At 40.3% G+C, this 15,316-nt stretch overlaps 1 protein-coding gene across 3 annotated transcripts in view; it reads left to right on the top strand.

The window, feature by feature from the left end:
* LOC102208771 (glycerophosphodiester phosphodiesterase domain-containing protein 5-like) overlaps positions 1-15,316 on the top strand; it is a 42,402-nt gene that overhangs the window by 8,941 nt on the left and 18,145 nt on the right. For all 3 annotated transcript variants that reach the window (XM_005753781.1, XM_005753782.1, XM_005753783.1), the window contains exons 2-8: positions 6,760-6,926; positions 8,990-9,095; positions 9,551-9,654; positions 10,768-10,861; positions 11,593-11,652; positions 11,757-11,855; positions 12,032-12,125. In XM_005753781.1, the coding sequence (XP_005753838.1) occupies positions 6,865-6,926; positions 8,990-9,095; positions 9,551-9,654; positions 10,768-10,861; positions 11,593-11,652; positions 11,757-11,855; positions 12,032-12,125 (619 nt within the window). In that variant the 5' untranslated portion in view covers positions 6,760-6,864. The remainder of the gene's footprint in view (positions 1-6,759; positions 6,927-8,989; positions 9,096-9,550; positions 9,655-10,767; positions 10,862-11,592; positions 11,653-11,756; positions 11,856-12,031; positions 12,126-15,316) is intronic.

The raw sequence follows: 15,316 nt of genomic DNA, 5'->3' as shown, positions 1-15,316 counted from the left end.
ATTTCCACTTCTAATATTCCCTAAAGGGACCACTGAAGTTTAGCCTGATGCATATTAACGCCCTGAAATCACAGTTGTTTGTTTACAGGAGCAACAAGCATTAACTGGTTTAGAGGACACTTCAGATTAAACAGAAGATCCATGTTGTGTTTTTATCTAATAACTCTTTGTTCTCAGTAATGCAATGCATGCTTTTTAAATAATATATCAGGTTAGTTTATAATCGTTTCATTTTTGATTCAGCTCACACAATATATTCCTCAGTGTTTTGGTGCCCCCGGCAGGTTATGATTTGTCCTCATTAACCATTTGCCCCACCTGTGGCACCTCCAGTCAAAGACACATGGCTCAAGTCGCTGCATTAAATTACGTTTGGCACTGGAAAGGAAATCCGAACATTATGGCTAAGCAGTAAATCTGTCTCACTGGTTTCACTGCATTCATCCTCATCTGTTAGAGCATGCCTCCTGTGAATAGGCTACATATTTCCAGTGTTACCAGAGGTAATAGTGTAATTTTTGGGAGCAGCCAAAGATCTGGTCAGATGTATTGACGGCAAGCAGCAAAGTGAAATACAACAGATTACTAACCTCTTCTTTTTCCAGCAACCTCAGTTCCCCACATGATCTTGAGATTAACCGATATATGCACTCCACTCTAGCAAACCTGCTTTGGTGTCAAAGATGCTACTTAAATGCTAAATTATTATTGATCAATTATTCTTGAGTACCCAAGTCTTTCTCACATAGCTGTTATAGAGATGCTCAGGGAACCGTCTGAGCAGGAGTTGCTTTAACATTAAAATGTATCTTTAAATTTTGAAGAAACTAAAAAGAGACACAAGGACGCAAACCTGCCAGGACTAAGGTTTGCAGGATTGCTGAGAAAATTATACAGACCCACATGTATTAGCACTGGAGCACATTTGACACAATTGATATGTGGAAAAAAGTTGGCACTTAATGACTGTTTGCAAGTTATGATGCCTACATTTGCATGTGGCAAAAATGGTCAGAAACAAGCGCCAAGCTTGATATTCATAGATATTCATGTTATCATCATTTTATGGGGTAAACTCCTACAATCACTGATTATTTTTCTATGGTCAGTATCATTTTTATTGGAACACCTCAGAGGTAAATACTCTGCACTCAGCAGCTGTAAACAACAAAACAATCAGTACGACACAATGACTGTGTGTCAGCATAATGCCAATACTAATGAAGCTGTAAGTAAAGAGATCTCTAATGGAAAACAAAGCTGTGACTCTCATAAATGTCCTGGTGTCATAGTAAATCTACACACAGCTGCAAAACATTTAAATACGGATGTTAAATTATTTTGGCAGCATACTATCCACAGAGTAAATTTCTTATTGATCACACTTTAGATAAATTTAGACTCTTGTGTACAACATGAGAGCAATTGTTAGAAGTCTAAGTACAAGTAAGAAGGTCCTTGAGTGATAACTTTGTCCTTTGTGTTTGCCCTAAATATCAGGCCTTTGGTCTCAGCAGAGGAGAAGGCCGACCTTGTTTGCTAAACTCTTTCAATGATTTGTCCTTTTGGGAAACTGGAGCAAAGTTTTTTTTATTTTTATGTTTTGAAAACTGGAACACTCGTGTAAATCATAAGAATGCTTCCTGATGTTTTTCTGGGTCAGTAGGATCTGCTGTAACTGCAAGGTTTATATATAATTAATAAGTCCTTATTTAATCATGTGCAATGTTGATGATGACGTATCGTTTCTACTGGTGGTGCTTTGCAAAGGTTCTCTGTAGTAACAAAATGTGTGTCGATTGAATGTGATTTGTATACGTTATGGTCACTTTAAAAATGCTTTTTATGCGTTTAAAATATCACAAGGAAATCATGGTTAGATATGCTAAGATGATGTGTTCTAGGTTTTAGAATTGGAAAACCATTAGGTGTAAAAATTTAGGCTATAGTGAAAAATGCGCACCAGAATTTCTTCTCCATTCACTGGTTTTCTGCAGTTCATTGCTGCTGATTTGGTCTAAGGCCTGCTGTTAAACACCTGCTGCTTAAACTGTATTATTATAACATCCACATCAGATCCTAAGCCATCTTCATCCTTAACGTTAAAGCATTTCTCCATCATTAACATCATTAACCTGGGCACACACTATGCATTTTTTGGGGGGGGCGGGTTCAGTCGCGTTATTCAGCTCCAGCTCAAACTGTACGACTGAATGGCAGGGGTTAGAAGTTTGTAGGTCACGATGCATGTTCTCACACTATACGGCCCGATGCTCTGATGTGACTTGAGTGCTCACATTGTGCATTTATACACAACTGCACACACGCTGAACTGGCGTGCTGCTCCGTCTTTTTCACTTCCATTTCTGTGTTTGCGTATGCGCAGTGTGAGAGGTTGCGTTAAATCGGCCCGTGGCACTGCTTCCACAGTGCGATACCCTCACGAGGGGCGACCAGGATTTCAAACAGGTTTGATTTTCTTGTCACTATACGATTGCTGATTGGGAGCTGGTCGTGAGGTGTTAATCGCTTCTCATTACCCCATGTATACTACACGATGCACAACACACGATTAAGGCGAAACTCGGGCCGATTCCCAAAATGGTCACATGACTGGAAAATCGTCTCAAAATGGGCCCAAACTCTCACAGTGTATGCCCAGCTTTATTTCCGGGTCTGAATGCGGTTTCATTTTCTAAAGCCAAGCAAACATGAGGCACCGCTGAGAGGTAAAAATGGTCCAGGCTTTTTCAGCTCCAATAAAATGTAGTGTAGCTGTTCTAACAGGTGTTACAGTAAAATTTAACGTCCAGGCATCCATAAAGATTAATACCCACACTGAAATTTCAATCAGCCTGAGAGGGATTGAATTCTTAGGCTTAAGAATATTTGATATCTGGGATCCAGTGAGCCTTCTGGCTGTAGTGTACACCTCGTGTTTTAAAAACTTACAGATCTGCGACTGAGAATGGCCACTAACTCGTTTTGGTAGGAGCTCATGACAAGATAAAAAAACAAGAGCCTCATCCAACCTGGCGCAGGATTAATACATCATCACTTAATATGTATTAAGTGTGTGTAGGGTAGAGTATTAACCCCTTTGTTCACGCTTTAATGCCTGAACATTAGATCTAAAATGAAGCCTGACAAGGCATTCGAAAGGCATCACAACATCAACAAAATAGAAACCACATTTCTTTGCTGTACAGAACTGTGCTGACGGGTTTTAGGTGTGTAACTTGTGTTGGAGCATCTTAGTTAAAAACTGTTGTTTAGAGACGCTCGGTCCCCTTCAGACAGCAGCACATATGGTGAGGTTCCCACCTTTCCTGCTGTCACTGGGATCAGAGCAGTGCTGCATGTCTGAAGCTGTGTCAAACACAGACTCTTTACCTGCGTTGTGTTGTTCCTGTGGCGCTGCAGCAGTTCAGTGATTACAGCTGTTTCAGGGTTCGACGTGACCGTGACCAGGTGCATTAGGCTGACATTTAAAATGAAAATGGCAGACAGAAACACCCTCCTTCTGTTTTCTCTCATTTTGACCAAAAAAGGCAGTGTTGGTTGTCTGCAAGGATGATAAATGTGAAACTATAGAAGGTTATAGTCAAATGTTATGGAAACTATGCTAAACTTCTAAATCTTCCATGTTAAATGAGATTTAAAATAAGTTAACAAGGAAATAATTCAGACATACCATAGTGTGACAGAGTGATCTGGGATGTTTAAGGAGCGAGAAAAGTAAAGAGCTGCAGGACTAAATAACGAAACGAGAGCGTCGTTGTGAAACAAAACGCACAGCTCTAAGAGCTTTATCTGACTTGCCTGTCTTTACACATCAAACTACAGCCTTACTGACAAACAGTTTTTTACAACACCTGAAAGTAAAAAGTTGGTGCTGTAGTGTCGTTGTTGATATAGTGTGCATAAATATAAATAGAAAAGTGTGTGGGCAGGTGAGGTGACCTCAGCTGAAGTTTTTTTTTTTTGCCTGTGGCCAAATAAAGTGCTGTCCATGCGTGCAGTTGGATGTCCTGCAGCTAAGGCACTGGCCACAATCCAAAATCTGCACTGAGACAAAGAGGAACTGACAGATGGATAGGTGATGGGGGAGAATGTGGAAGGAAAACTGTGTCAAGACAAAGAAAGAGAGCCAAGGAAGGAGAGGTTGACATAAAGATTGAAAAAACCTCAGCAGCACATTTTCCCGTGAACCACTTTTGTGCGTCCTCACTCGTTGGACAACGAATTTATCCTCCTAAATTTAACAAGTGCACCCTACTTTTTACCTCAGGAGCTCAGGTAGTGCTCTCTTCACGTCACAACCTGCCTCACATCTGACGCACTTTAGGTCCTAAACCCAGCAACAGACAGAAGAAAAAAACACTTTTATCGGTTGTTAAAACTCTCTGACAGGCTGTGGGTTGAGAGTAACTTTAGACAACAATGGTTTAGTTATGTAAGCCTATAGAAACAGAGCTGTCTGCAGAGTGAAGGGAGACAGTCTGTGGACTAAAATACCAATTAATCCTTCTGCAATTTAACTGTTAGCAGTAAGCCGGTCCAGATAAACAGCTGCTGGTGTGAATCCATTGCGGTGCCTGTAGACGATTAGTTGTTTATTTATTTATACTTTTTATTATTACTCCCATTGGCTGTGACACAAAGCTCACAAGTCATTGGTTACTCAGAAGGTTGGAGGTCCCTGGCTGCTTCAGTCTGCATGTCAAATATTCTTGAGCAAGTTACAAACCCCAAGTTGTCCTCCGATACGTCCGTCAGAGTATGAATGTGTGTCAATGTTAGATAGAAAGCACTTAAGTAAAAAAAGCAAAGAAAAAAGTGCTGGGTGTGAAATGATATAAAGCACTGAGTGCTCAAGTAGAGTAGGAAAGCGCTATATAAGAACCAGCCCATTTACCACACTTTAAAACAACTAAACTAAAAATAATAAAAGATGGTACAAAAAGGGTCATTTGAAAGTGATGTCTAAATTTCTGCAGTTCCACACATACATGTTTGATCCATGTACACGTGTTGCATGGATTTCCTGTGTTGGCACAAACCTCCCAGTTAAGGCAACCACACTTATAAATGAATGAGTCATAAAACATGTGCTCCCCGGACAGTTGATGAATAATGGCCAAAACCATTTAGTTGTTCTAGGCCAGGGGTGGGCAATTCCAGCACAACACATTCAGTATCTCAGGTTTTGCTTGAATGACAGCATGTGGGTGCTGACTCCCTCGCCAGATATTTACATTTCCTGTTTTTATATTCTGCGTCTCTCTGAATGTACTATGTGCTCACTGTGAACTGCGTGTGGGACAGAGGACTCTGTGTGCTTTTATGTTCTGTACACAACAGCTTTGATGACGCCTAATCGTGGTTTCCCTCTCACACTTTCACCCTGTCATTTCCTCACTCTCCCCTTTATCACTCCATCTGGTCCTTTCTTGTTTGCCCCACCTTCCATCATCCTCTTCACTGCAGTAATAATATCTGATGTCACAGTTGCCATGGGAGCTGTGCGATAAGTTTGCTGGTCGTCTAGTAACAGACTTCAGTCACAAAAATTAAAATGGAAATGACAAACAACACACTGAACTGTGCACATTTTAAGATGGGGATATGTATGTAGTATAAAATATATTGCTTATGTTAGCACGTTTTAATAAAGTACTGTCATCTTATTTCACCTATTTCCATTTTGCAAGCAAAATGTAAAGAAATGAAGGGTGCTCAGTGCTTACTGCACATTACTGTGTGGTATAGAGCAGAATAGTTTTGACTGAAATGAATTGCACATCAGGAATTTCAAACCTGGTTGTAAATTTCTTGAGCTACTGTTTTCATTCTTGTGGAAGAAGCTGTCTTATCAGATCCAGGAACACATCAAATTTTTAAATAAATCCATCAATTATGTCCACATTAGGGCTGCGGTATCACCAGGTGAAATGGGATTTTCTAGATGTCCTTCACCACAAAACATTTTCTTCTGGGAAATCCCAGCTGCACTTCAATGCCATATTTAATCTATTGAACGAGGTTTACATCGGGTTTCCTGCAACTTTTTGGGTGCCCAGAAAACCTCCAAAGGCAGGTGTCAAGAATCACCCTTATAAGACATATGAACCACCTCACCTGGCTCTATTTGAGATGAAGGAGCAATGTCTCTGCTCCAAACTCCTCAGCTATCTGTGGAGGGCTGTCCACACAGAAGTGATGCAGGAAGCGACTTCCAGTAACTTGAAGTAATGTCATGTGAAATAACAGCTTGCAGTGTGAAGTGAGTCCATTCTTGTGTTTATATGTTAAGGCTGAGGAAACTCGTTTTGGATGCTTGTGTCTGTCACTTCATTCTTTTCGGTTGCTACTCACAGCTCGTGACTGTGAACGAGGTGCAGCTTTACAGCGATGCTACTCCAATCCCCCTGAAAAATTGCTGCCGTTACTCTGTCTTTAGGGGTAGATGGAGAGAGAGAGACTTGTTCTTCTTCTGTGGGTGTAGTTCAGTCGTTCTGCTCCAGATGTGGCGTGATAGATTAGCTGAGCATGTAGGACATTTGATTATCATAAATCACATGTTTGAGCTGTAGATCAAATACAGGTCAGTGTGTATTTCTGTGAGCTGATCTGCATCTTCTGGGTTACTTTAAGCAGGCCACAGTAATGAAACCAGGACACTCACACGCTCTGTCTTGCTGAGTCTACTTTTCCTGTGAATACATTTTAAATTGAGCTTTCTTTTCTCCCCCTTAGGTAAAGAGTTTGGTGGCCAAAAATCCAGCTGTTCCCCTCTCGCTGTCCTACATGTCTTCTCTCCTTTTCTGTCTCTCCCTGTGATGCTGGGCTGGGGCTGACTGTATGCCCGTGACCAGACTGAAGCTGGGGAAGCTAAAGGTGGTGCGGCGGCAGCTGCTGCAAAGGTACAAAACACCATCACCATTACACTCACTGTGGTACATACAGACTGTAGTTGAATAGTCCAAAAGATGGCCTCTAACCTCTTTTTTTTCTTAGTCATCTTTCCTTGATCTTGAAGGAAACATTGTAAGTTAATATAGCTTCTAATCATTATTTACCAAGGTCCGGTGGATTTAGAGAAAGCATTTAATGGAAGCCAAGAGGTGAATTGTGGTACTTCATGAGGAAGTCATGGAAAAAGTTAGGGCAGAGAAGTGTGTGATGGTGATGCAGGACATGTATGAGGACAGTGGTGACAGGACAGGCTGACTGATGAGGTCAGGTCTCTGAAATATGATGTTTGCAGAGATCAGGTGGAAGAGAGCCTGGAGAGGTGGAGGTGTGCACAGGAGAGACGCTGGGCAGAAGATGTTTAAATGAGAAGGAGACAGATGGAAAAGTGAAGATGCGAGGAGCAGAGATGGTGAAGGAAGATGAGTTTAAATAGCTTGGGTCAACCATGCAGAGCAACTGACAGTAAACAAGTAAGGCGAACAGGCAGGGTGGAGACATGGTGGGGACACATGTTAGAGGCAATTTTTGACACAGGAATATCAGCAAGTGTGAATGGGAAGGTTTACAAGACGGTAGTGAGACTTGCTATGATGTTTGGGACTGACAAAAAGACAGGAAGTGGAGAGCAGGGCTCGCAAAATCACCAGCCCGACGTCCCGGGGCTAGCGATTTTGCGAGCCCTGGAGAGGCTGAATATGTTAAGATTTTCATTGGGAGTGACCAGGATAACATTAGAGTACATCAGAGAGACAGCTCAAGCTGAGCAGTTTAGAGATGAAGAAAGAGAGGCAAGGCAACCTCAGCAGCAGATTTTGTTACAGCTGCGCTTTTTATGAGGGTTTAACAGACCCTGATTTCAAATCTAGAATTTAGACCATTTTAATTGTCATTGGTTCCTCGGGGCTGTAGCTGAACTTAATTTGTTTTAAAGTATCAGAAAATAACTTTTCAAACATCCTGTCTGTACACGATGAGCTTTACACTGTTTTCATGGAGGACTGTTCGATCTAAAGTATGACCATCTGTACAGGATGAGTCACACAGCTTATTTATGTACCGAGATAACCTGAATGCATCATCTAAACTGTGCTATTTTCCTGTGTGTTTACTGTAGGAAATGTTTGTTGCTGGCAGTTTGTTGATTTCAGTAAAATCTCGAGCAACCAGCACATTGTCATGCAAAGATTTATTAATTTTAGATGTTAGTGAATCTGGGTTTTCACTCAACATTATTTTGATTAGATTATTTCACACCCTGCACTCTTCTTTGCTCATTTCCAGCTCAGTATTTTCATGTTGGAGTACCTTTGTATGAATCATAGATTAAAATAATGCTTTTTCATCATATCAGTTGGACACAGTATAACACAGTGGTCACAGGATCATTAAACATGCTGTCACGATTTGAAATACATCCTCACGTTTATGTGCTTTTCTTTTCTGGTTTTTCTTTTTTGAGTCGATACTCTTGTGTTTTTAGTTTTCTTTTAGTCTTTATGCTGTAAGGGCCATCGACTTGTCAGTGGCTGCAGATGTAAAGCTAAATCTGGCACATTTATACATTGACCCTTACTGTGCATGATCCCTTTTTTTTTAAACATTTGAAAACAAACCTTCTGGGCCTTGATGCTTCAAAGACGAGCCCTTTTAGCTCCTGTCTTGTCCTTCCTGACTCTCTTCTGTCCCTTCCGGCAAACAAAGGTTTGAACAGTAGGTGGGTGGAAGGCCAAGATTTGGGGTGGGGGGGCCAAAGAGACCAGTCTGAAGCCTGTTCCTTTGGATAGCAGAGGTTACCTGCCCATAGGCTTTGTCCATGTTCTATATGAAGATGACATGACAGAAAAAACATAAATGTCCAGTAAACACTTCTCAGAAATGACAGTAAAGTGTGTTGCTCAAAGCCTATTTGTAATAAAATTGTAGGAGTACAGTTCATTCATAACATGTATTTAATATGTTGAATGCTGTATTTAGGAAAGTGTCATCCTGAGTGTTTTTGTATCTGTATCAGGTATGAACACCAGCCATTTGTCTCCTGCCTGGCTGGCCTCTACGGCTGCCAATGGAGACGATACCAAAGAGCCCGGGCACAGCCGGGAGAGTGCTGCTGCAGCAAGGTACACACACACACACACACACACACACACACACACACACACACACACACACACACACACACACACACACACACAGTCTGCAACAAGCAGATTGTTGGTTAGTTTGCTGATTGTGCAAAGAGTATTGATTACCCAGCCGGTTCTCCTCAGTCTGGCCTGCTGACTCTGACTGCTTTTTCTATGAAAAAATATCAGGATGTGCATACGCTCTGTCAGCTGGTTTTAATATTTAGTGGTTCTATTTGCACCTGGTAATAAAATACGTCCTCAGCATCAGGGAGTTTGTCCTCCAAATATGAATGTAAACCTTTTTTACCCCGAGAAAACGAGTTCGCCTTTAAACTGTTTAACATCTTCACCAGGAGCTAGCGGAGTATGATACAAATATATTTGATTTTTTTCTTTTGTGGAGTAGAAATGGGATGTTTGATTGAACTTCTGTGTGTGTTTTACAGGTGGAGTGTGGCAGCTTTGGCCTCCTGATCCTCACCTTTTTCCTGAGTTTTGTGTTCCTCTATTTCTGGAGTGAAGCCCAGAACGACTACAGTGACTTTGACTGGTTCGTACTGAGCACACTGACAAACACTGACAAGTGCTCACACATTAATGTTTTGCCTCTGGCACATATGTCTGGAGAGGAAACCTTTACTCTCTATTTTCCAACTGATTGGCAAATGGTTGCTGAAGGTTGCTGGCTGTTGCTGGGTGAAATCAGTCCCAAACAAGGTTCTGGACCAAAAACCTTTGCAATGTCTTTGGTCGCTAGAAGATTGTCACTTTTGCCCATAGTTTGCATTAAAAACACAGATGACATGTCTGCAAACACTCAAGCAGTAGAGAAAATGCAAACTAGTAACTGAGAATGTTTGCCTTCAAAGTAAAAGTTGTTCCTTATTGCTGAAAGAAAAATGTCACAAAAGATGCAACTTACTTTGAAGGCGTCTCCATTTCTGGGTTGCATTGTACGCTTCAGTTTCACAACCGCTCATTAAGTGTTTGTTGTAATTTTTAGTGCATCCATTGTTTTATGTGATGGAGTTGGGATGTAGCCATAAGGGTAGAGCTGTTTGGAGGAAATAAAGTTGAAAATCAATCGTCAGTGAAACATTTTTCAGAGTCAGAAAAAGACAACTTGAGCAGCTGTAACTGTCATAAAGCATTTGAATCTCCCACAACATTTGTTCATAAGTCTAAGTACACTCATATGCACTGATTCATGAGCAAGACACACATCTTGGGAGTTCATTCAATCGTCACTGATTTTCACACTTTGAACTTGTATTGAAAAATGCAACACAATACTACATTAACTGTTTGTTTGTTTTTTGTAACAAAACCTAGCTGGTTAGGACTCAAAGAAAACGTTGTTTAAGTAAAAAATACAACTGTTGCTGCTTTTAAAGAGCTTTTCTGTTCCAGCTTCACCCATCTGGTTAAACATGTGCTCCACACACAAAATATGCATAAAACACATCACTTACAGATTCATGACAACTGTCTCCAAGAAATGTTGCAGTTTTTGTCCACAGGTATAAATGTCCACAGCTGATGACTGTTTGATGTTTTGTTCAGAGTTGGTGTGGATTAAACTGACCAAACACACCATGAAGCACACTTTAAACAGACACGAAGCTGCTGCTACAGTTTTGTTTCTGTCCTTTTGTATCTTCAGGTTTAACTTTGGGAATCTTGGGTTCTGGTTCCCCTGGTCTCTGGTCCTGCTGATTGTTGCTGCGGCTCTCTTCACATACATCTCTCTGCTATTGGTATGAACACCGATTTCAGATTTCAACCCGTCTGGAACCTGGAAATGTAATAGAAAACCAATTTAAAACAAGAAGAAAGAAAATAGTGGTTGCCACTTTAATTCCCTGGAGATGCCAAGAAAACCTTTGTATTACAGCTACAACAATGTTCTTATTAAAGTTCAGCAAGTTTTCAGCAACACCTTATTGGGACCTACTTGACTGTTTGTTTGCTCTCCTGTTACCAACCTGTGCCCTCCTGCAGTTATGCAATAACAGCAAAGCATTGAAACATCACAGATTACTTGTTTGTTTTTTTCACTTTAACTGGAGTTCTTCAAAGCGTTTTATTAGACACAAGTGTGCACTGTGCCTCGGGCTCCATCAGCAGGCCGTTTGACATTTAGGAGCTTGTCTTCTTCTCTAGAGTGACAAACTTATGTAAGACTTTTATATAAAACATGTGAAAGAAAAATCTGTATTAACAGTTGACTTTCTGCTTTGAAGATTGGCTTTGATCAAATCCGTAGAGATTTGACTGTTTTTATTGGACACATGAAAGAAATTTCATAATAAGAAAAAAATCAGGACAAAATAAATTTTTATTTTTATCTTTTTTTAAAGTTCTTGAAGTTAAAGGTTTAACAGATGGTTGCTTTAATCAGCTTTATAAAACGCTAATATTAATAGATATTGGATATTAAGAATATTATTGTCTGACACTCTAAGCCTGTTCTGCACCTGTTGTTTAGGTGCTGGCGGTGTGTTTGCTTTCTGAGGGCCAGAGGTTGTACCTTCACTGGAGCCACAAGGTATAAATACAGAAATGTAAAAGAGCATGAACCGTTGGTTTTTCAGGTCTCCGTTGGTGTGCATTCACATACGTTGTATTTTCTCGTCTTCCTCTCTTTGTCAGTCTGGTATTGTGGTGACGCTGGCGTTCTCCGTCACAGCCACCGCCATCCTCTCTGACCTCTGGAGCAAAGAATGGAAGACTCTCCTCCTCTCTCTGCAGGTGAGCCACACCAGCCAATCACAGCAAGGAGTGATTCGTTGTTTGGTTTTGTTTTTTTCAAATAATTAACCAGAGTTTATTAAACATTGTACAGTTATTATTGTAGTCATAAATATTAGCAGAGAGATTTGTACAGTTATGTTTATTACGTGCTGTCGCTTTCTTTTTATATTTAGGTCACAGCACCTTACCTACATGTGGCTGCAGTGTCATTGATGGCGATTCTTTCCTGGCCAATAGCATTACATTTCTTTCGCATGAACAAGAAAGGTAAGGGATGTTTTGCACTTTAAAAATAACACTGAAAGTCGGGTGGGGCATAGACGGTGTAAAACATGGGTTCAACCTTCTTAGGGTGAAGACAAAATGGAAATGTCTCAAATCTGCCATCTTTTAATGGCCAGCAGGGGGCGACTCCTCTGGTTGTGAAAAGACTTCGGGTGTTCGTTACTTTACAAAGTTTCAGGTCAAACTGAATAAAGCATGAAGTTAATTTAGTAATTTATTCATTCATCACTTGAGTTACTGACTAATGACTCATTCCTGGAGCTTGCAGTGTCTTCAGTTTCTCAGTCTGATCTGCTGAAGTTTATCATATTTGATTTTTTTTTTGTTATTATTTTATTTCACATTTTCTAAATATAAACCAACACAAATCCCAAAACAAACAAAAACAGACAGTCTCAGATGTGTTCCAGAAAAAACAATTAATTCAAGCAAACATGCACTTCACAGAACACCACAGGATAGAGCACCAAAAGCTGGAGTTGATGAGAGTTTACAAATCTGGGTCCAGTTTAGTCCAATCTGGCCCTCGCAAAGTGTTCCAAGAAGGGTTTCCAGACACTCAGAAGAGAATCTTTTGAGTCTTTGCTGAACTTTTCCATTTGTATTATGGACAGCATGTCTGTTACCCACAACTGAAAGACACAACATTCCCTCGTCATATCTGATTTTTAAACACCAACATGAGGACAGTGCAAACACTCAGGTCGATGCTTTAAAACAGAACCTGGGTGATGTCTTTGTCCACGTCTTTCATACTGTGGGTGGTTGTGCATTTGCAACACTGAACCTTTCTTAAGCATCTGATTCAGTTTTTATATGCTTGATTTTATAGGTTTTTCATATCTCGTATGTAGATCTACATGGAAGAACTCGTGAATCAAAATCACATGAAAAGTAGTTAAATATTCGATAATGCTACACCAGAACTACACCCTTTTAAAAAACAACTATGTTTTTATGTTTTATATATAAACAGCACATTTTTGTCTCAGTTTAGAACCTGTCCTACCTGCCCTGCTGCCTCCTAACCCTAGTTTTGTTTTTTGTTTGTTTGTTGTTGTTGTTTTTGGGGGGGGGGGTTGTTTTTGTTTTTTCTTCTTTTCTTTTCTCTTCTTTTTCTGTCTTCTTTATTTTTAAATTATAAGTTAAAATGTGACAGCGAAGAAAATGTAAAAAGGCAAACTACTGTTCAACAGCTGTCCCAATAAAAGAGATAATAATAATAATTAAAAAAAAAGAACCTGTCCTCTTTTAAAAGCCAGAGTATCAGATAGTTGGGAAAGGGAGAAGAATAGAAATAGGTATATGCATCCTATCAGTACAGTAACTGGAAGAGAAAAAAGGCTGAAGGATCTTAGGGAATTTCTTTATTGGCTTTTTGGCTGCAAAAGTTGTACTCCTGAGCAAATCCTTCCTTTTCTGTCAAAGCTTATCAACCTGTAGATCTCCCTCCAGCCACCGTTAGGCACAAAAGGGTTTTCATTTGAGTAATTTTCCTGCAAACTGAGTCTGTTTTTATCGGTCTCGAGGTCATTCTGATCTCATGCCCTGCCAGCTCTTAGCTGCCATCTGTTTCTTTTAACCTGTCTTCAGGTTGCTTTCTGTCTTGTGTCATGTCCTTTCCTCTCTGCTGAATGGCTTTGACCTCCGTGTCTCTTCTCTCTCTCTTCTCTCTGTTGGTACTTTCTCTTGTTGCTATGGTGACTTAGCGGGCAGAAGGATGCAGACTCGTGTCAGGGGTCTGTGCTAGCAGAAGCAGATTGTGTAATATGGCTTAGTCTTCTTTAATGTTTTGAGATAAACATCTGGACAAAGTTAAACTGGATACTGGGAGAACTATTAAAGCTATTAAAACCTGTAAAATGAGCCATGTGCCATACGTAATAATTTCCAACTAGCGATTAAGCCCAACAACTTATCAGGAAACTGGATGTCCCATAGTCATTGCCTCCTGTTGGTCATTAGAAAATAATCCAGACTTTGAAGCTATGTGTGTTTATTATACTCAGTTAAATCTATGACTTTATTTAATTTAGGATTGGTTTAAACATTGGTAAGGATTCCTGTGAAAGAAAAGCAAAATGTCTGTCCTCTATTTTGATGATGTTTGTAACAGTAGCTGATGGTTTCTGATGGTTTTGGGCAGGTTGTTCAAAGAGGAGACAGACGGGGCAGCAGTAGGAGTGTCTGTGCTTAGTCATGCTGAGACTCTTTAGTGGGAGGCTGACAAAGGAGCACCTGTTGACATTTCCCAAAAGGGCAGAATTTCTCTCTCTATTAATGCCGCAGTGACCACAAAAAGTCCCACTTAAATCTGGCTTTTATCTGTAGCAGGGAAGTGTAAAATTGGCCTTCCTTCCTTGGTCAAATGACTCAGCAGTAGTCATAGCTCTCGTGCATAGATATATATATATATATACACATAGAGGCCACAGCAGGGCTTGCCAACGCTGTCTTGCTCGGGGCATTAATCCTGTGCAAAATGCCAAACCTTTGTTCTGCTTTTTGATGCTCTAATGAAAGACATGGAGTAGCAGCACTGGTGTGAGGATTTTGTGCAACATTTTAATTATATATTTTACTAATTTGATGCAATACTTACACTGTGACCCAGTGTGGTATCAACACATAACTGACAACTGAGAAAGATCACATTTTAAATTGAATTTTTAGGCACTTTCTTATTAGCAGTGGGTCACAAAAAACACAACATGTTCCCTTTTTTTTAGTTTAATGTACAAAAAACATGCACAAGGCAACATGGTGTGGCAAAGAGGCATTAGCTGAAAATGTAGCATATCTCTGTATGGTTGAGGACACTGGACAAATGGAGGGCAAAAGAGGTGGTAGGTCTTTAAAGCTTAAAAACTATCAACAGCAGATGAAGAAATGGGGGGAAAAAACCCATCAGAGACTTGACACAGAGAGATGCATTTGTTCTTCAGTTGAGCAAAGTCTCCTGAAGTCTCTGAAAACTACTTAAACAAACTAGAAGAAAGCTACCAGAGTGGGCTCGGGCTTTATAAAGGCAGCCATACCAAATATTGAAGCTTCTTAGGATCGTGCAAACTCTGCTGTGTACATGTATGGCTGCACTCATTTCCATCTTCCTAGCAAATTATAAAGAAATGTGGGGTCACTCAAGATTTGTGCACAGTAATGTATAACCAAAG

The sequence above is a fragment of the Pundamilia nyererei genome, unplaced genomic scaffold (assembly GCF_000239375.1).
Source record: "Pundamilia nyererei isolate P.nyererei 1_Seehausen unplaced genomic scaffold, PunNye1.0 scaffold00463, whole genome shotgun sequence".
In the NCBI taxonomy this organism is placed as follows: Eukaryota; Metazoa; Chordata; class Actinopteri; order Cichliformes; family Cichlidae; genus Pundamilia; species Pundamilia nyererei.
This window is presented reverse-complemented; position numbering and strand designations above follow the sequence as displayed.